This window comes from Malus sylvestris, chromosome 7 (assembly GCF_916048215.2).
Source record: "Malus sylvestris chromosome 7, drMalSylv7.2, whole genome shotgun sequence".
NCBI lineage: Eukaryota > Viridiplantae > Streptophyta > Magnoliopsida > Rosales > Rosaceae > Malus > Malus sylvestris.
In genome coordinates, this window is record NC_062266.1 from 19,507,283 (window position 1) to 19,528,293 (window position 21,011).

The 21,011-nt window shown below is 38.0% G+C and overlaps 1 protein-coding gene and 1 long non-coding RNA gene across 3 annotated transcripts; both read right to left on the reverse strand.

The window, feature by feature from the left end:
- Positions 1-223: 223 nt before the first annotated feature.
- On the reverse strand, positions 224-13,179 carry LOC126628756 (syntaxin-71-like). Of its 2 annotated transcripts, XM_050298552.1 has the most exons (10): positions 5,085-5,181; positions 3,265-3,538; positions 2,505-2,630; positions 1,875-2,040; positions 1,692-1,777; positions 1,284-1,352; positions 1,165-1,209; positions 929-991; positions 755-831; positions 224-544 (listed from the first exon to the last, which is right to left on the reverse strand). In XM_050298552.1, exons 2-10 carry the CDS (start codon positions 3,421-3,423, stop codon positions 532-534), a joined length of 804 nt encoding a protein of 267 aa, XP_050154509.1. In that variant the 5' UTR covers positions 3,424-3,538; positions 5,085-5,181; the 3' UTR covers positions 224-531. The 2 variants fall into 2 exon arrangements, with proteins under 2 accessions (XP_050154509.1, XP_050154510.1); XM_050298553.1 differs by lacking the exons at positions 3,265-3,538; positions 5,085-5,181 and adding an exon at positions 12,918-13,179.
- On the reverse strand, positions 9,188-12,118 carry LOC126628757 (uncharacterized). The gene is made up of 3 exons (XR_007625536.1): positions 11,701-12,118; positions 10,781-10,842; positions 9,188-10,133 (listed from the first exon to the last, which is right to left on the reverse strand). It is a non-coding gene; the product is annotated as an uncharacterized LOC126628757 (long non-coding RNA).
- Positions 13,180-21,011: the final 7,832 nt, after the last annotated feature.

Sequence of the window (21,011 nt, forward strand, 5' to 3'; positions counted from 1 at the left end):
ATTGTACTATTAAATTAAAACGTCACGTGACCGTACACCCGTTCTATATAAGTTGTTTTCCTCTTATTGGGCCTGGTGTATAGCGTATACATAAATTTCCCAAGTAAATATTGTATGCTTGTATCTAAAGTGGCATTCCTTGCAATGTTTGCAAAAGTTGTGATTTCCTACGCTGTTAGAGGTAGCTCAAGTAATGAGGGCCGGTATGTAGGAATATGCTAGGTCAAAAGTTAAATTCTCTTCCATTATAACCAAAATGAATATGTGGTATTTCCACATAAACATTTGCTGAAAAATGTCGGTCAAATATTTTGGATCTTCATGCAACAACTATTTGCTTATAAAAAGTTTGATCCAATAAAATTGGACATGGACATCCCTGCCTGCTAGCAGAAAATACATACACAGAGAAACCTCAAACCACACGTTTATTTATTGTCCATCATCAATGAGAATAGAGCGCAGATACTGAGATACATAAACCATAAACGAAGTAGAGAACTCGGAGAAATAGTTGCTGGATCACTAATTTCACTTCAAGACACTGCAACAGATCAAAAGCCCAATCATTAAAACCAAAGAACGCTGGCTTAAACATTTGAAGATTACATTATTCATATACATTGTGCCTTGTATAAATTTGAAAAATCAGTTAAATTCTGCTAAAAGGGTAGCACAAGAAGACGACATCAGTGGAACAAAATATGTGTCAGACCATTACTGTTAATGCAGCTAGCAAAGAGATCAAACTTACTTGTACAAATAGGCGGCGATTCCTAAAATCAGAATCAGGAGGGTGATATCGATGCAAAAGTTCCGGCTAGACCTCAGCTATAGCAGAACGTTGATAAGGGTGTGAGGAGGTGATATCAATGTAACAGTTTCGGTTCATACGTCTAATTTAAAAAAATGCACACAATGCATTTACCTTGACTATGGTATCCTTGAGTCTCACATTAGTGTTTTTAAGGTCAGCATTTGCCCTGTCAACCTGGAGTGGTGTCGAAATAGAGCTCAATTATCGCATTTAAACCACTTACCACTTGATGCAATCAACATCAAAACATAACAGGAAAATAAAGAGTTCACGATTTCCAAATAATGAAGTTTAGAGGTTTCTAATAGATGAACGAAAGAAAATGACTTAGAAGGCAGAGGGGTTACCTTATCATCTATTTCATCCATCAAGGGAACTTGTCTATCTATTTCCTGTACATAAAACATATACAATTTTAACAGTCACCATGCAAAAAATACGTGAATTGTTAATGGTATGAACAAACCTCATTCATGTCGCTGGCCATATTTTTCAATGTGTCCAATCCTTCTGCTATAACATCTAGACCTTGATCCTGAGTTAGAGTCAAATTAATATTCGATGTAAGATTGCAGCACGTACTATGTCAAGCAAAAGTGACCAACAATTCCAATCTTCAAGCCGTATTGCAAAGAGAATTATTTAACTAAATGGTGCAACAAAAGAATTTACAAGAGGAGCTTAGATTCCAGTCTCGCAAGTAAAGCATTTTAAGCATGTATCTAATAAGTGAATCAAAATGAGAACTTCACAAACAAGATCAGTAATTTTAATCACAGAGTAATTAGAAATCTCTACCACATCTCTCGTTACAGAGAAAGTACAATAAATTAGAAGCACTACTCTGGATAGAACATGCCATACGAATACGTGCCTGTTTCATTCTTCGCATTTCATACTCCTGCCTAAAGCGATCCGACTCCTCAGTTTGTTGAAAGTACTCATTATCAGATCTCCTATCTGACATAATTTAAGGTATTAAGAAAAGTTAAAAGTGATTTTAGTTCTCTTAACCATGGAAACTTTGGTCACAACCTTATGCTGATTGCATGATTACCTGAATTCGAGTCAATTTTGATTCCAGCGTACGGAGCTGAATCTGTCCAACCACCAGTTTGTTTAGCTGCAGTCGTTGATCCATCTGGTATTCCTTCTATCCTCTCTTTTAGTACAAATACTAACTCGCTTCGAGCCTCAAGGTCTTCTTTGGAAAGCCCTTTGACCTATGCATGGTTAATGATTGTATTTCATAATAATTAGTTATACACAAAGACGGCACAGAATAGTATCAGAAAATAAAATATATAGGGAATTGTAATTAGCACATCACAAATGTCATTATGCACCCCTCCCTTCTATATAACATACGGAAGAAATTGCGCTACGAGGAGTGTTAGTGTGCCAATAATATCTTTCAATAGACAATATTATGATCAACACACAAAATGCAACCGCCATATTACGTGTATAATATTTTAGTACTGATTCAGTATAGTATCCTAAATTTCTAACCAAATAATCAATTTCTCTTGTGGATTGATTGATGCAATGAAATCATTATTCACTAAATCCCAAACCAGTAAGTATTTTTTATTGAAAACTTGGAGCAAGTTGTAACATTTCTTGGAAACCAAGAAAAATGTTGAATATGACATAACTTAATTATATGAACATTCAAGGATTAAACCTTTTTAGGAGCAAGTCTTCGCAATTTGGGGAGCTCTTCAAGCAAACGAGCCTTGGTTCGTCGAATCTCAGCATTCATAGCAACAGCAGTAGCCCTGTTCCTCTCCGTTGATACCATCTCTGATTTCTACAAATACCAACAATTAGACAATTCATAATTCATCTGGACATAAGCTCAGTTCGGTAAACACCGATAAAAATGAGAGAATAGAAAACGATTAAAGCTTTAATTTCTGTATTTCACCAAACTTTGGTTCACAGAATAATCTCATACTATTACCATAATTTCATTTGGCTTTATGTTTATTTGGCCTCATATTCTATCCTTTCCTTTCCTTTTGACATCACTTCGGTTTTCTCAGAAATCATATGGACTAAAAGGCTAACAAAAACTAAAACACAAAATTGTTTTTGTTTTGAAGAAAATAGGAAAATGATTTCCACGCAATTTTTTTTCTCTCTACGCATATATCTTTATTTTTGACCTTAATAGATTGAATAAAGCCAAGGAGAAACAACAGATAAAAATAATCAGGAATACATGTTAATGAAAAAGGATGTGCATAAACTATCTCATAAATATTATTGTCACAAAAACCTACCTAGCACCCTTCACATGAAACATGGAATTGAGAATTCTATGTAGGTTTTTTTCTTATTTTTCCCTTCCTCTACTTCAACTAATTAATTTCTCATCAACCAACCAACCAGGCACAAGCTTAGTTTGTTAAGGAAAGAAAAATAATAATAGAGAGAGAGACCTGGAGAGCAGCATCGAGGTCGGCCTCAACGGCCCCGTATAGGCGAGCAAAACCATCGTCCCCAGAAATATTATTAAGCTCCTTTTGCTTATCTATGTCGTACTTGTCGTATTTATTGCATATTGCATCAACCCTCGTTATCAAATCGATCACACTCATCTCTCTCTCTGAGTTGTCAACTGATCAGAGACTCTTGTTGCAGTCGTGGGTTTTCTGGGTTCAGTCGGAGGAGGGCAAAAATGTAGGCCAACTAATTACGTTGACCGTTTTGATTCTTTAAGAAATGAAATGAAAAAGAAACGTAAGAAAAGACAGCGATAAGGAAAGACAGAGAATGGATGGAAGGCAATTAAGTTTTGTGATATGAGTATTTTAATTCCTTAATTATTGTACGGCGGAGATTATAATGTAATAATCGTAGGCCCACAAAGCAGGATGTTGTTCTAATTTATTTTCTTTTGATGTTTGTTTGGAATTTCCTATGTCTGATTCTGACAGGTGTACTTGTATGATGTACTGTGTACAGCACTCGAACAGTGATTGCATTCGGGCTTTTGTTGGGGCCTAAAAATATCATATGCAAACCCAATTAAGTTTCCAACATTAAAACCAAAGAACGCTGGCTTAAAAATTTGAAGGTTACATTATTCATGATACATTGTGCCTTATATAAATTTGAAAAATCAATTAAATTCTGCTAAAAGGGTAGCACAAGAAGACAACATCAGTGGAACAAAATATGTGGGCTTTTTAATCAAAATGATTCTTGAGATTTGCATAACTCATTCATTTGGTTCCTGAGATTTCAAATCAATAAAAGTGATTCCTGAGATTGTTCACCATCCATCATTTTGGTCATTCCATTAAAAATTCCGTTAAAGTGTCCCAGAGCTCTTAGCCAGAAATTTGGGCAATTTTCAAAGGTTCATAACTCAATCGTTTCTTAACCAAATTCGACCCATAATATATCAAAATGAAGATAGGAAAGTGTAGAATAATATTATACCTATTTGAAAGCCCAATGGTTGCCAGAGATGGTCGAAAAATAGCCTCAAAGTTGACTTATCTGTGGGAACTCGTCGAAAACTGGGTAAACTTTAAACGTTAATAACTTCTTCAATACTCAACGAAATCAAGTGATTCAAAAAAAAATCATACTTCTTTACGAGATGAAGAGAGTGGTACCTTTTTAAAAGGCTAACTCACCGTGGTTTGGCCGGAAAACGGCTCGAAAATGGTTGTCTTGGTCTCAAGTTAGCCACTTTCGAGCCATTTTTGGGCCAAACCACGGCTAGTTAGCTATAAAAAAAAAAGGTACCATTATCTTCCTCTCATCGAGAAGTATGATTTTCGTTTTTGAATCACTTGATTTTGTTGAGTATTGAAGAAGTTATGAACGTTTAAAGTTTACCCAGTTTATGGCGAGTTTTCCAGTTATCCCTCGGACCAGTCAACTTTGAGTCTATTTTCCGGCCATCTCTGGCAACCATTGGGCTTTGAAATAGATATAATATTATTCTACATTTTCCTATCTTCATTTTGATATATTATAGGTCGAATTTAGTTAAGAAACGATTGAGTTACGAAGTTTTGAAAATTGCCCAAACTTTCAGCCAAGAGTTCTGGGACACTTAACTGAGTTTTTAACGGAATGACTAAAATGATGGATGGTGGACAATCTGAGGAACCACTTCTATTGATTTGAAATATCAGGGACCAAAGTGATGTGTTATGCAAATCTCAAGGACCATTTTAACTAAAAAGCCAAATATGTGTCAGACCATTACTATTAATGCAGCTAGCAAAGAGATCAAACTTACTTGTACAAATAGGTGGCGATTCCTAAAATCAAAATCAGGAGGGTGATATCAAAGCAAAAGTTTAAGGTCACATTAGTTTTTGTAAGGTCAGCATTCGCCCTGTCAACCTGGAGTGGTGTCGAAATAGAGCTCAATTATTGCATTTAAACCACTTGCCACTTGATGCAATCAACATCAAAACATAACAGGAAAATAAAGATTTCACGATTTCCAAATAATGAAGTTTAAAGCTTTCTAATAGATGAACGAAAAAAAATGACTTAGAAGGCAAATGGGTTACCTTATTATCTATTTCATCCATCAATGGCACTTGTCTATCTATTTCCTGTACATAAAACATATACGATATAACACTAAAACATCTCAAGAACATCCCCAAAATGATGATAATGACGTAATTTGAGAGTGTGGGGTCCCTACCTCGTATGGAAATCCATGGGTCCCTAGAGTTCGTGATGGGTGTGGACTGTGGAGGTTTCAAGTTCGCCGACAAGGAGAACTAGTTACGGGAAAAGAGAGTGGGGAGCTGAGGTGGTTCGCCGGAGTTGAGGTGGTGGTGGCTCGATGCTCCGGACTTGGTGTCGGTGATGGTAGAAGGAGAATGAGAGGGGTGAAAGCAAGAAAGATGAGAGTTGGTCTGGGCTCAAGATCGTGGCATGCAAGTGGTGGTGATGGTGGTTCGTCGATGTCTCAACGGCGAGGTGATGGTGTTCCCGGGGAGTGAAGGTGAGTGAGAGAGATGAATGAAAAGGGAGGATGATAAACAGAGAGATGAATAGAAAGAGAATGAGAATCAAGAGAGTTAGATAGGGAAAAGAGATGAGGGCAAGTGAGTGGGAAGAGAGAAAGGGTGACGTGTGAGAGTCAGAGAGAGACTCGAATGAGGAAGTGAAAGAGTGCATGGAAAGAGACGTAGAAAGTATAGGGAAGAGTGGAACCTTCATCCTGAGTTTAAATAGTTTGTTAAGGGGGCGTGGAACTATAGTGAGGGGCTTTCCCCTCTGGATCATTTCAAGGTTGTTAAACATTAGAATCGCATGGTGTTTGGCTCAGTCAAGGAGAAAAAAGATAAAATTTTAAAGCAGCTAGATGGTATCCAGAAGGAACTTATGTCCTCTAACTATAATGATAACTCTTCAGATAATTTTAGTGAGAAAGTTCACCTAGAGGCTCAAATTAATGAAAGACCTTCTCAAGTCCTTAAGGAGGAGGAAGTGATGTGAGTTCAAAAAACAAAGTCTAATTGGTTAAGGTGTGGTGATAAAATTACAAGATTTTTTCAATTATGTGCGACTATGAGAGTGCAAAATTACCATTTTGCCCCTTATTGGGAAAGGTGCATAAATCGTGCGATTTACGCCTCATACGTGCACACATATTCATAAGAACACGTACTACCTAGAAAGACGTGAAAAAGAACAAAGAGTAATAAGGACTCAGATGTCCACGCATGAAATTCGCGTAGGATTTCCACTTAGCCGGCCAAGGGAGTTTAGGGAAATAAAATTAAAAAAAATGTGGGATGAGATCCTGCCAATTGGTTTAGAGAGTGTCCTTGTGGACCGACAGAAGATGGGCACCTTAGTAAGTTGATCGACAATCACCGAACATCATCATTGTCTCCACGTGTACAAGGCTGTTCGTACATGAAGTCCACAATGATATTCTCTCATATCCATTCGGATATAAAAAGTGACTGTAACAACTCAAACAATTTCTTTCTGCCTGCTTTGACTAGCTAACAAATCAAGTTCTTGCTTAATGCCTAAGCAATCTCCTTTTTCAACCCAAGTCAAAAGTGGAAGGGTCGGACTTGGAAATTAATTAACAAGGTTTCCTGATGATCTGTAAGTAATGTCACATCAATACCTGTGAGTTGTAACTAAAGTAGGATATAACGGTTGAGTCAACCTTGTGCTTTTCTGTTAAGGCCGATAGTAACTACGTTTACACAACCGAGGTAGTACACGATGGTGCAATTGTAGAAAAAGATTAATTTCTTCCATCGCCGCCATCTGCAATTAAGCTCATTCCAAGTGAAGAGGTATTTGAGGGGTTTTTCCAAGTGAAGAGGTATTTGAGGGGTTTAAGGGAGTTGATGAAGATTTTCGCATGTTTCTCCATAGAGAAACCGCCATCAAGTTTTTAGTGTAAGGGTAGCAATTGTCAACTCTAAGTTGTAAGTGAGAAAGTTCACTTCATGTGCTTCCAGTTGTTGGTAGGCATAAGCGGTTACCCTACTATGCCGCATAGCAGGTAGCTAGATCATTTAGTGAAGTATTACTGCAAATTCCGAAATTATTGGTGTCATCGAGAAGTGTAAGAACGATAGTCGGAAAGAGACAACATCACACTTGTTAGAAACTTAATCATATTCACATCTCAAATGAAACTAATTGCTTTACTGGTCAACTTGTAAGGAATAAGGCTAAGGTGGAAAAAGTTAGCACATAATGCCAATGGTAATCAACGAGACCAAGGATACCTCACATTTCGCAAAACCTTGTGGGGGTCCCAATTCTTCTACAACTACAACATTTTTTGGATTGACAAGAATGTCGTATATTGAGCTCATGTATCCCAAAAAGAAACATTATTTAAACAAAAATGGCACTTAGGGATTTTAATTAAAGCTGATTCGTTTTGAAATTGCTCAGACTAAATCATCGATGTTTAGAAAGTTTGACTTCATTATTGGAGTAAAAAAGGAAGTTCTTGATAAGGTTATCACAAATATTTTGAAACATGGGTGGAATGCACGGTTCGTCAGGTTCATGAACAATATTGGAGCATTTGTCAACCCGTATGACATTACAAGGAACTCACAATGAACATGTTGAGTCCTAAACGCAGTCTCAGGAACATCATTATTTCTGATCTTCAGCTGGTTGCAACCAAACTTCAAATCAGTCTCGAAGAAAGCTTACGTTCCATAGAGTTGGTTTGAGAGATCAATTCAAGACATGGATTAGCAGTTTTTAATCGTCACCCAATTGAATTGCTAGTAAATAATGTAAAATTTTAAGGTTAGGTATTTGCTCTTCAAGAATGGAAGCAGAGGTATCTACGATGAAGATTCAAGGAAAATAGGTGTTATACATGGACACAGGTCAATGGTGTCTCACACATCTCAATCTAGTGGTATCACAGGTAGATATATACGAATGACGTCAGGAATTTAGTTTGATCAGGTTCATAATTTCCAGTTGTACCAAATTGTTTTCTTCCTCTACAACACATGCTAATAGGCCTTCACAACTTTTCTTAATAAATGTTTCGCCTTTACAGCGGGGATTAATTTGTACTTCAGTTTCTAATCTTTGCATGTGGAGGTGACCATAGGGATGACAAGTCATTAGAAAAATGACTACTTTCGATCGATGCTCCACCAAATGAATAATAATAATGCAGTCGATATATCTCTTGGATCATGTGGAATTCCACAATATCCAATGAAATAAGATTAACTGGCATTACCAAATTGGTAATGGAAATGGTGCAACCACTACACTTGCATTGGCATAACAAACTTGCCTTGTGGCATAGGAATTGTCAAGATGTACCCGACTAAGGTGATTGAAGTATTTGAACAAACAAGGATAATATGACTGATTGGTGGTTAAAGTAGTTGTCATGACTACGGGTTTGTTGTTCGCCTACATGGCTTGCTCCTAAGTTTCTATGATTGTGGTTCCGTTGGCTCTAATTGTCTTGATACGTGTGTATGTCGGTGGTGATGCTACCTAACGTTTCTATGGTATTCTAGTAATGTCTGTCTCCATGGAATAGTGAATTGGTATCCTGGCAATGGTATGATATTCATGTACCGCACCACACTTTCAATATAAAGAGATCATACTGCCTGGATACTGGTTCACAACTCCCGAATACTAGACAATCTCGTTCTGGTGACAAATAGCGTCACCTAGGTTGGCTACTACCTAGGGCATGGTCGGAAGAGTAAGTAAGATTTTCTAGGAAGGTTGTTCCTATTAGGTGATTTTGTCGCTTTTGAGAACACTGACTACTGCTTTTAGTATGTAATTATCAAAACTAGTGTATGTGAAACTACCCTAAGCTCAAGAGTGGAAATTGTGGTTAACTTTACCTCAAAATGGGAAAAATCAAAATTTGATTTGCCTCTTGAAGATCCAGAATCATAACTGCTATGATTGGAAAGATCGACGTTGTCGGGAACCAAATGTGAATGTTCTCCAGATGTTATTCCATTAAGTGCAACTACATCAGCACTAACATAGTCACTCAAGACATTTTTAAAACTTCAAGGTGAAGCAAAACCTTGAAGAAATCATAGGAGGTGGCACGAAAATAAATAAAGATTGACAAGGATGAAAGCGCTTGCGGTTTCCTAACAAATAAGGGTTGGTAACGATGGCTAGATTGTAGTTGGGACTGGTCGGTAAAATTTTTGGTGGTACACAATTATCAATACAGCTACCCTACTTTAGGGTTAACAAAATGTCTCCATCTCGGGTCTTCTATGTCGAAGAGGTTCTTCACGTAAAGTCTAGTGATGATCGCCAAAGTGTTCTTCTAGAAGGTTGGAAAATCATAAAAAGTATCAGTGATAGTTGTTCCAAGTTGCTTAAAGGTCATGAAAAGCTGGCATATTTCGTGCTCAACTAGGTGGCATAATTATGACGTTATGATTCTAAAACCAAGAATGCTTACATCACATGTGTGATGATAATGATATTGTCTAACCTATGCTCTGATACCAAACTAACACATCCCAACCCAGAATGTCCACCTGGACACCCCGAATCACGATATACTGGCCGACTCTTGGAATGTGACAAAATCATAAAGTGTAGTGATGTGGAAAATGTGAATAAATTAAAACCTAAAAGTGACTAATTTAGAGTGCGCATGTGAGTGAGATTGAACCCATATCACACAAGTGATGTCAGAGCATAGATAAATTGCAGTAAAAGAAGAGTATGAACATTTATACCAAAAGGAGAAGTCTCATACATAACAGCTTTTGCCAACATTCCTCGTCGTCACGAAACCTTTACCATTGACATCCTGGAGGGGCGAAAAACAAGGGTGAATGGGCTTGAAAAATAAAGTTTTGTAAAACCTTTTCGAAAAGTGTAACCCCTCGCTGTAAAACAAGTATATGGTTTCCCAAAAATATTATAACAATAGTATGTAATAGGTACCCTGCATCACAGTGAGCTAAATGATGTAGGCACAACAACAAGGTATCTCAACATCAAAGTATCTCAAAACGTTATTACAAGAAAACACTACTCATTAATTTATGTAAGCACACAAGTCCATTGTAGAGATATTCAGACAATGGAACAGGTTGGGTGTAGGTTTACATTCTAGTAACTACATCATGTGACCTGCGATAGTCCCATCACATACGAGTCCAACACATCACACAAAAGGACAGGCTGTCATCTAACTCTGGATCCAAAACGAATGTAAACGGTGCATGTGAACTACACGTGAAGCTGGTCTTTGGCCCAGAACAAAACAAATAACTAAGAGACACTGTGCAACATGTAATATGAGCAAATAAAATGCAAGGATGTCATGCCACAAGTTTATGCCCACAAATAATATTAAAAGCATAAAGTGTATAAAAGTAAATGTTAGGAGAATCACGTATATATATATATATATATATACACACACACGTAAAAACGAAAAGACCTACTCACAGATATTTGCAATGTCTCAACCATTCGATCTGGGAAGTCGGAGTCTCTGATAGTAATTGCACCTAAGCATAATATTGGCACCTATTAGTAAAAATCAACTCAAATGACTAAATTTGGGAAAACAGAGTGCAGATTCGAATTCAAAGCGTCGAAATACGCTAAAAGGGGTCCTAGTCAAATTTTGTAAAAAGTCAACGAAAAAGTCAACGGTCAACCCTAAAAAGTCAACTGAGACGCGGTGGTCAACTACGTTAAAATTTTGAAATTTCACTAAATAGATATCAAAATGGACTCAGGGCATCGAAATTAGCCTAGAAAGGTTTCCGACAAAATTTCAAAAAGTCAACACAAGGAATATTTCAAAATCCATTTAAGAATCTGGGCTGGGTCGGATCCCGAGTTCGAATCCAGGTCGGAAGGTCTGGGCTTGGGCTGGTTCTAAGTTTCGACCCTTTTTTTGTACTAGGTTAGGTTGACCTATTTGGACTCGCAGGTCAGTCCAAAAGTTTGGGGCGGGTTGGATCTGGCCCACGGATCCGGTTGGCCTTTTTTGTTCCTTCTTCTTCTCCTGTCGGTTGCGGCTGCAATTGTCGAAAACTGGCGATTTGGCCAGAAAAACTCCCGAGCTCCTAACGAGCTCAAAACTTAACCATTTTTCACACTCTACCTACCAAAATGAAGCTTAAGAGAAAAGGAAAAAAAAATACACTTATAATGTGGCCAACTGTGGCCGAAGTTGGCCGGAAAACGGATCGAAAGTCGTCGGATCTCTGCCGAAAAACTAGGTTTGTTACTCTCGGGGTATTTCTGCGTCCAAACAACACTAAAACCTCTTAAGAACGTCCCCAACTCGCACAAATGATCCAAAAAGAAACCCAAAATGATGATAATGACGTAATTTGAGAGTGTGGGGTCCCTACCTCGTCGGGAAATATGTGGGTCAACAGAGTTTGTGATGGGTGTGGAGGTCTCGGATTCACCGAGAATGAGAGCTAGTTATGGGAAAAGAGAGTGGGAAGCTGAGGTGGTTCACCGGAGTGGAGATGGTGGTGGCTCGATGCTCTGGTCTCGATGCCGGTGATGGTAGAGGGAGGACGAGAGGGGTGAGAGTGAGAGAGATGAGATCTGGTCTGGGCTCGAGATCGTGACGTCTAGATGGTGGTGATGGTGGTTCGTCGGCGTCGCAACGACGAGGTGGTGGTAGTGTTCCCGGGGAGTGAAGGTGAGTGAGAGAGAAGAATGAAGAGGGATGATGACAGAAATGAGACAGAGACAGAGAATGAGAGAGAGAAGGAGAATCGGAAGAGTTAGAGAGGGAAGAGAGATGAGGGCAAGTGAGTGGGAAGAGAGAGAGGGTGACGTGTGAGAGCCAGAGAGAGACTCGAATAAGGAAGTGAAAGAGTGCATGGGGAAGAGAGGTAGAAGTATGGGGAAGAGTGGAAGTGTAAAATAGGATATAATAAAGAAAGCTAAGGGAATGGATATGATGATTAAATACAAGAGGATCTACTACACTAAAAATAGAAATCACGAAATGGGATTTCCTATCCCAATTTTTTTTTTTAAATTATTAAATGTAGGTCCCACCAAATAGGTAGAAAAATGTTTGAATTTATTTCTTGTAAACAGAGGTGTAACCACGTCATAAGGATTCAAAAAACGATTCCGCTAGCGTCTACGTATTCGTAAAAATGAGTACTATTCAAAAATAGTAAAATTAGATTGGAAAAGTGACAGGAAAATTGAGGTCCACGTGGAAGGCCTATGTGGCATCTCAGGGGTATTTTGATAATATCACTACTACTGAGAATAAAGTACGACAAAATTTCGGAACGGAATGTCACATTATTTTTTACCTTAATAGATCGAATAAAGCAAAGAAGAATCAACAGATAAAAATAATCAAGAATACACGTTAATGAAAAAGGATGCGCATAAATTATATCTCAAAAATATTATTGTCACAAAAACCTACCTAGCACCCTTCATATGAAACATGGAATTGAGAATTCTATATAGGTATTTTCTTATTTTTCCCTTCCTCTACTTCAACTAATTAATTTCTCATCAACCAACCAACCAGACACAAGCTAGTTTGCTAAGGAAAGAAAAATATAATAGAGAGAGAGAGAGAGACCTGGAGAGCAGCATCGAGGTCGGCCTCAACGGCCCCGCATAGGCGAGCAAAACCATCATCCCCAGAAATATTATTAAGCTCATTTTGCTTATCTATGTTGTACTTGTCGTATTTCTTGCATATTGCATCAACCCTCGTTATCAAATCGATCACACTCATCTCTCTCTCTGAGTTGTCAACTGATCAGAGACTCTTGTTGCAGTGGTGGGTTTTCTGGGTTCAGTCGGAGGATGGCAAATATGAAGGCCAACTAATTACGTTGACCGTTTTGATTCCTTAAGAAATGAAATGAAAAAGAAACGTAAGAAAAGGCAGAGATAAGGAAAGACAAAGAATGGATGGAGGCCAATTGAGTTTTGTGTTATGAGTATTTTAATTCCTTAATTATTGTACGGCGGAGAATATAATGTAATAATCATAGGCCCACAGAGCAAGATGCTAGTTTATTTTCTCTTGATGTTTGTTTAGAATTTCCCATGTATGATTCTGACAGGTGTACTTGTATGATGTATTATGTACAACACTCAAACACTCATTACATTCTGGCGTTTGTTGGGGCCTAAAAATATCATATGAAGACCCAATTACGTTTCAAGGCTCGACTGTTACAAAAGTCCCAAGTCAAGCCTAAACACATGTAAATGTATTCAATCAAGAAAGAAAAACATTTACAATCAAGCCACGATGTTGAACACTTGTATTAATCACGTCATGTCCATGCACATTCATGCATATTTACCACACCGTGACTTATCACAGTAACTACTATCACAATAAAATAAGCTTAAGTTGCGTGTCGGGGCTTGTCAAGTGAATTGTGGTGTAGACAGTAACAAGAGTTTATTAGGCCTTAGGGGAGTCAAGATTATGAAAACTTTGGGCTGCTTGGGAGCCTAAAAATCCAAGCTCACAATCCTTGACTTCTACGCAGGTAAGTTTGATAGCGAACAAACCTAGTTTTCCTTTTTCCCTATCAAGCCAGCCAAGTCAATTAGAAAAGAACCAAACTCAAGGCCTTAAGTTCACATGAAGGCTTGCATTTAATGAAAAGAGAGGTAGACTTTTCCTTTCTAGCTCATGTAAGAGAACAATGAATGAAAGCCAGGAGATGAGTTACCAGAATTAACGCATGTGGAAGTTGACTTAGGGGCACTCTAGGAAGAACATGCAGCATAGTCTTCATGAGAACAAAGGCGCTCCGCTGTCTTACACCAAAATAGAAGGTCGCAGTTGCACTAGGAAAAAGGAGGAGGAAGACTTAGCTATAATAGGAGATGCCCTAAGAAAGCGTACAAAAGAGAACTCTTCACCTACAAAAATGAAGATTCAACCCAATACAAGGAGGGACAAAATGTTACAGAGAGATGAGAGATTCAAGATTGCATTGTACAAAGCAATGGAAATCGCTCCCCAAGTGCAAACGAACTTGAATCCTAAAAGCCATTTTCTTACTATCTTAGGAGTTCCTCCCAGCTTCCTTTGATCTCCTTCAGCTAATATAAGCTCTCTTAGAACCCTAGGAAATCCAAATTACCCAACCCAGAACACTATGCAACCATTCAAAGTTCTCTCTCATGCTAAATTGGTAAACTTGTAACTTCCATATCATGCCTCGCTTAAGCAAGCCATTATTTGCTTAATCGTGATGTCTTTGAGTTATTACTACAACAAAGATACTTCCTAAGACACGCTAATCCTCTCGAGGTATCCGGGACTTGTATTCAAACGAACCAGGGGAAGCACAAGATGCCCGTCAAAGCCCAAGTCCAACTCGACCTAAAAGTCCCCCCCCCCAACAGGGTTGCACTTATTTGTTATTTTAATTATTATTTATTTATTTTTTGGATAATGTCAAGGAAATCATCTATTTAAATTATATTTTGTAAACCATATGATATAGTTGTTGATGATTCGATTATTATTTAAGTGTTATTAACGTGTTTATTTCATATTGGTGACACATCACATAGTTTGCAAATGTGGTCTAAAAAATTAGTCTACCTAGTATTACTCTTTACTTTTATATTAGTTGTGGTAGCAAAAATCCATCATCTTGAGTATTGATGAATTTGTATCTACAAAACAATTAACACCCTTACTCAAAATCCAAAGCCTCATGTGCTCATGAGGGGATAGGGGTTTAGCCAATGGATCTCTGATGCCTAAGTTAGTATCTGTCGAAAGAGTGAGTGTTTGGGGCTTTTATGCATAGCTTACCAAAATTTGGTGGAGATGGAGTTTTTTTATTGTTGGAGTGGTCGGCCATAGGGTTTGAGTTTTGCTTTTCACATGGCGGCCTTCTATTGGCCAAGGTGTGTCAACTGTTGGATGAATGAGGAAATAATATTTTCAAGATTTTGATTAGGATATAATATATTGGGATAATGATGAAAGCATCCATGATTGATTGTGATAAAGATTTCTTACTTGATGAAATTGACCTTCAATTGGGAATGTATTAAAGATAGGATTTAGTTATTAATCATTTCTTTAATGCATTTGACTTTTCCATGCCATGAGCAAGGGAGCCTTGAGCAGTCATAGTTAGCTACTTGGACGTCCAGAGATGTTGAGCTATGCAATGGAGTATTTGAGAGCCCTACCCATTTAATAAGAGCAATCTTGTTATTTCAGAAAAAGTACACGTGTCGTCTTCTATATTTTTGGATTACTTTTTTTCTCCACAAATGCCCCACACCTATTGTGCTATAAGCAGAAAATGGCAGTAGGTGTAGAAATCCCAAGCTTCTTAGGTGTGCAGAGAGTTGTTTCTCAATTTGATGTAGATCTTCCAGTTTGACGAAGAAATAGAGTATTCTTAGAAAAGGAAAAGCAATTGCTACCAAAACTTATTTAAGCCTGTCTTAAGTAGAGGACTAAATAAAATTGGAGGCTAGAGGATATAGAAAACTTATCCCCTAGTTTTCTTCTTTGCTTGCCCTTACGAAGAGTTGATTGTCGTCGTTATTTTTCTTCTTTGCGCTGCATCAAGGTAAGAAAAACGTAAATTTATTTCTTCTTTATTTTTCTGGACCCTCGAAGTTCAATGGAATGGCTCAGTGAGGCCCGAGGATGGTGACAGAGCAGCCACGGGGCTCCTACGCAAGTTGGGCAGCCCGATGAGCTGCCTTAGTGTGGTGTGTCGCGGTTGGCTGACGGGGGCCAGGTGCTCAGCTCGTCTTGGGCCGAGGTGAACAGCGTGCTGAGGTGCGAAGCTGGGCTAACTGCGAGGCTCAAGCCTTTCTGGGATTTGGGCCTGGCGCGGGGCAAGTGTGGAAAGGGCTGTAGGGCACCGACTATTGAAGGAAGAGATAGAGAGAGACACGGGGCATTTTCTCTCTTGCTGCTGAGCTTGGTCGCAGGCTGGGCTTCTTGGGCCATCCCTGGTTTGCCCTGCTGCGCTAGCCTGCTAGACCGATAGAAAGAAGGAAAAGGGTGGCCTGTCTAGGCCTTGCGCCTTGTAGAAAAAAAATAAAAAATAAGAGAACAATAATAGAGAGATAACTATAGTTTGTTGTATTTGATTGGAAAATAAGCGTTGCTATCCACACATTTTTTTTAACCTTTCACACATTCTTCTCAATTTCGGTCATCGTATCGAATGAATTAAAGAAGATAAATGGATAGAAATTAACACGGAGTGTGTGAGCAGTGAAAAAGAGTGTGTAGTATGTAGATAGTACCATTCTCAAAAATAGAATGAGCTGAATTTTGATATATAAATAAAGAAGGGAGAAAGAGGGTGTAACATCCCACATCGCCTAGGGGAGTGATCCTTAAATATATATTCTCATCCCTACCTAGCATAAGGCCTTTTGGAAGCTCACTGGCTTCGGGTTCCATTGAAACTCCGAAGTTAAGCGAGTAGCGCGCGAGAGCATTCCCATGATAGGTGACCCACTGGGAAGTTGCTCGTGAGTTCCCAGAAACAAAACCGTAAGGGCATGGTCGGGGCCCAAAGCAGACAATATCGTGCTATGACGGAGTCGAGCCCAGGATGCGGTGGGGGCCCAGGATGCGGTGGGGGCCCAGGCCGGGATGTGACAAGAAGAATTTAGTCTATCATCCAAATCCTCCTCATTATGATTATATGTTTACTGTTTTTTAAATATTGAATTTTTTGGATGTATATAATTTGTGTATTCTTCTACTCCTATTTTTGCATTTTATCATTCTTTTATTATCCATACAAGTATAATTCCTTTTTAGGTGTAAACAGATACTTATTTACAAGATATATAATAAATTTACATAAATCTGCTTAGGCCCATTGGCGAAGCCAGGAATTGTTGAGGGGAGGGGCGAAATTTAAAAACGTAAAATGTTCCAATAAAATGGGGACACCCATTTGAGATCTAAGTCCAAGGTTTGCAAAAAGACTATGTGGACTACCCAGAATATTCGAAGAATGATTTGGACTAACCGAAATATTCAAAAGAGGACTTGGGATGACCGAAAGATTCGAAGGAGGATTTAAACTAACAATATTATTTGAAGGAGAATTTAAGCATTGTTTCTTGTTGTAAAGTTCCAGTACATAACTATATAATGAGCAAAATTCTAAATGATGCTAAGTGCTAGTTGGGTAGCTGACATGGCCTAACGCTTAGGCAAGGATTTTGGCGGCTAGATGTTTAAATAAATTTATTATAATATTGTATGGATAAGAGTCTATTTATTATATAGTATATAGTATAAAAAATATTGATTATAGAACATAATGTTTAAAAATATTTGATATATTTTCTTTATTACTTTGTTGAATTTGATGGTAAGAAATAAAAATTGAAATGGTTACGAGTTTGTAGTACTTTAAAAAATACTTTTTTAAATTCGTGTGAATTTATAGTAAATTTTAAGATATATAACGATGTCAAACACGTGGGTTAAAAACCTTAGGAAAGTGAGCAAATTAACAATTAAAAATTAAAACAATTCTCAAAATAATTCACCATGACACACCCCGATCCTAAAATCAAGGCGTGCTAGCCGTCACGTGGGCGTAACGTAACCAAAAGTGCGAGGTGGAAGCAATAGATAAGAGAAATACGAATAAACGAAAACCAAATACTAGCAATAATAACCAAGTAACGTGCTAGAGTAAGTTTAAGTGTGAAACACACAAATTCAGAGCACAAGTACTAGGTGCAGTCAAGTAGGACCATAACTAAATTACAACACCCGCAGGGGAGTCCTACATTTATGTAGTCTGTCAATACGTCGTGGGAATCCTCGTGGGCCACCAACGCTGCTAACTAGAACTTGGAGGGGCGCAAAACAAAATTGAGTGGGTCAGTAAAACCAAAGTTTTTCAAAAACATTTCATTTAAAACATTTCTAACCCCTCCCTGTAAAACCTGTATACGTTCCCAGAAAATAACATAATATGCATATGATGTGAAAATTACTTAACACACAAATTAAACCCTTTTGTATCAATTGTAGTAAAGAATGTAAGTAGGGATTGTTCTGGACCGGGGATTATGAGGGCTTGCTAATAACCTCTAAACTGATTTAAAAACATATAAACAAAGTTAAAAACACTAAACTAGACTCAAAGAACTTAAAACAAACTCAAAGGACTCAAAACAAGCTAAAAACGCTCAAATCTGCCTAAAAACACAAACTGGGCAGATTTGGACTCTAACACACTTTTGAGACACCTAAAAATACAAATCAAAACAGATTTTGACTAATAAAACACTTTAAAGTAAAGGGGGTTTTGGTTTTGACAAATTTGAAAACAAAACAAGTAAATTAAAGAACTAATGAAATCTGCACGAATTTGAGTAAATTGAATAGATGGAAGGCTAGCTAGGAGGTTCTTCTCCACACATGACATACTTGCACATAAACCAATTTTCAGTTGTTCTTTCGATCAATCATGAAACTCAACACCCCAGGTTAATTAAGTCCGCTTAAATTAACCTTCAAGTTCTTCTTAAGTTATTGAATTGGATGGGAAAACGCATACAACAATTCAAGCATTCTTCAAAAGTTCTTTCCGTGAACAGCACAATAAAGATACAATCAAAGATCATTAAGCATTATGAAAACTATAAGTATTGACGAGGCATTCGTTACTATGATGAGCATGAAACTCCTGCCAAGAATTTATTTAACGCGATCGTTTATAAGCGACCTCCACTACTTGTGAATATAAGTTTGTAACTATTAGGTGAAACTCCCTTATACTCTAGCATCATATTCATGCATGCAAACTAAGTGTGCACTCTTAATAAACATACACGAATAAGTTATCAATCAAGCAGTTAAACAAATTGAATTCATAACTTATGAAATCACAACTGAAGGTAATCAAATCATATTGCAAGCATGAACATGGTTTCGAATTCCCCCTAGCTAAGGGGGGTTTAGTTCCTCATACTCACAAAGCAAAGATAAACAAATTTAGACATTGAAAACAAAAGAATGAAAACACCTAAAAACGCTCCAACAATCCAACTTGAATGGCAAGCATGTCCAAGGGTCCTCCTTCTTCTCTTTGTTGCGGCACAAGGTGTGGTTTGATGGATGAGTGGTAAATTATGGTGGTGGATGGATATAGGTGAGTTATGGTGAAGGGTGGATGGGTGGATTGTCTTCTATCTGGTTTTCTTCCCCCTTGTTATGGTGAAGGGTGGATGTATTTATAGGTTAGGGAGAAGACCACCATCTAATTAAGGTGGTAGTGATGAGTGTTGTGGTAATGAGTGGATGTAATGGGTGTGGTGGATGAATGTTTGGTAATGAGTGGATGTAATGGGTGTAGTGGATGAGTGTTTGTGATAATGAGTGGATGTAATGGGTGTAGTGGATGAGTGTTTGTGGTAATGAGTAGATGTAATAGGTGTAGTTTTGGTAATGAGTGGATGTAATGGGTGTAGTGGATGGATGTTTGGTAATGAGTGGATGTAATGGGTGTAGTGGATGAGTGTTTGTGGTAATGAGTGGATGTAATAGGTGTAGTTTTGGTAATGAGTGGATGTAATGGGTGTAGTGGATGGATGTTTGGTAATGAGTGGATGTAATGGGTGTAGTGGATGAGTGTTTGGTAATTAGTGGATGTAATGGGTGTAGTGGATGGATGTTTGATAATGAGTGGATGTAATGGGTGTAGTGGATGAGTGTTTGTAGTTGTAGGTCAACACACTTGCACACACACACATGCTGATTTCTAGCATTCTAATCTTCAAAAACGTCCATCCTCATGTCTCCATGCTTGCACTATCCAATCTTGGCCCAAAAATGCTCCAAAGTGCTCCAAATAGCACTTTGTTGCCAACTTTGTTATTTGAACCTACAGACACACGAAAATAGCTTAAAGTACTAAAATAACTAGAATTAAACTAAGTAAATGCCAAGAAACAAGCTCACTAAGTTGCATAAATATGCTCCTATCAGCATATAATCTTCGTATATCTCAAATCATAATTCTTTATCAAAACCCAGAAAATATGCCATGCCATAAATGTCAATAACAGATTAAGAATGCATCAATATAACAGGTGACATAATGAATCAACCGGAGACCATGCAGTTGGTCATGTACGGTTAATTCCATAGCTCAATATCCAAACCAACCAGAGTCACCACAGTGACCTGTACGACACTACTCTGCATATAAGTCGGAACTACCTGAAGTAGTCTGTACGACAAGAATGGTGTAATAATACGCTCTAGTGTTTCTCTCATCAATCATCTGTGCACATAATCTAAGGTCACCTACCAGTCGGAACCACCTCTAGTGATGTGTACGACTAGCATGTCGGAACCCTCTCATGGTCTGTACGACATGCACCTACTTGGATCCAAGGTGAGCATGCGGTGCGGGTGAATAATATAAGCACTAACACCAGGGGTGCAGGTTATGAGCTCTCAACGCAATTCACATCATCAATAAACCATATGAATAACATAAAACTCACCTGATACTCACCTGTGTGTCCACAGCACCATTTCACATATATATGCATCAATTACTAATTCATATAATTCACAATATGCATGCATGGCATTTTAAAAACATACTTTCATTTAAATTCAATTTCTGGGAAAAATCAATAGTATATAGGTAAATACAGAAAATACTGC

Excerpts from the sequence above, each read along its gene's own strand:
- LOC126628756 (XM_050298553.1), bottom strand. The coding sequence starts at position 13,076 with ATGAGTGTGATCGATTTGATAACGAGGGTTGATGCAATATGCAAGAAA. Across the intron at positions 2,631-12,917 it reads ACCTCGATGCTGCTCTCCAG|AAATCAGAGATGGTATCAAC; the intron begins GTCTCTCTCTCT and ends TGGTATTTGTAG. Across the intron at positions 832-928 it reads TCAAGGATACCATAGTCAAG|CTGAGGTCTAGCCGGAACTT; the intron begins GTAAATGCATTG and ends GTTCTGCTATAG.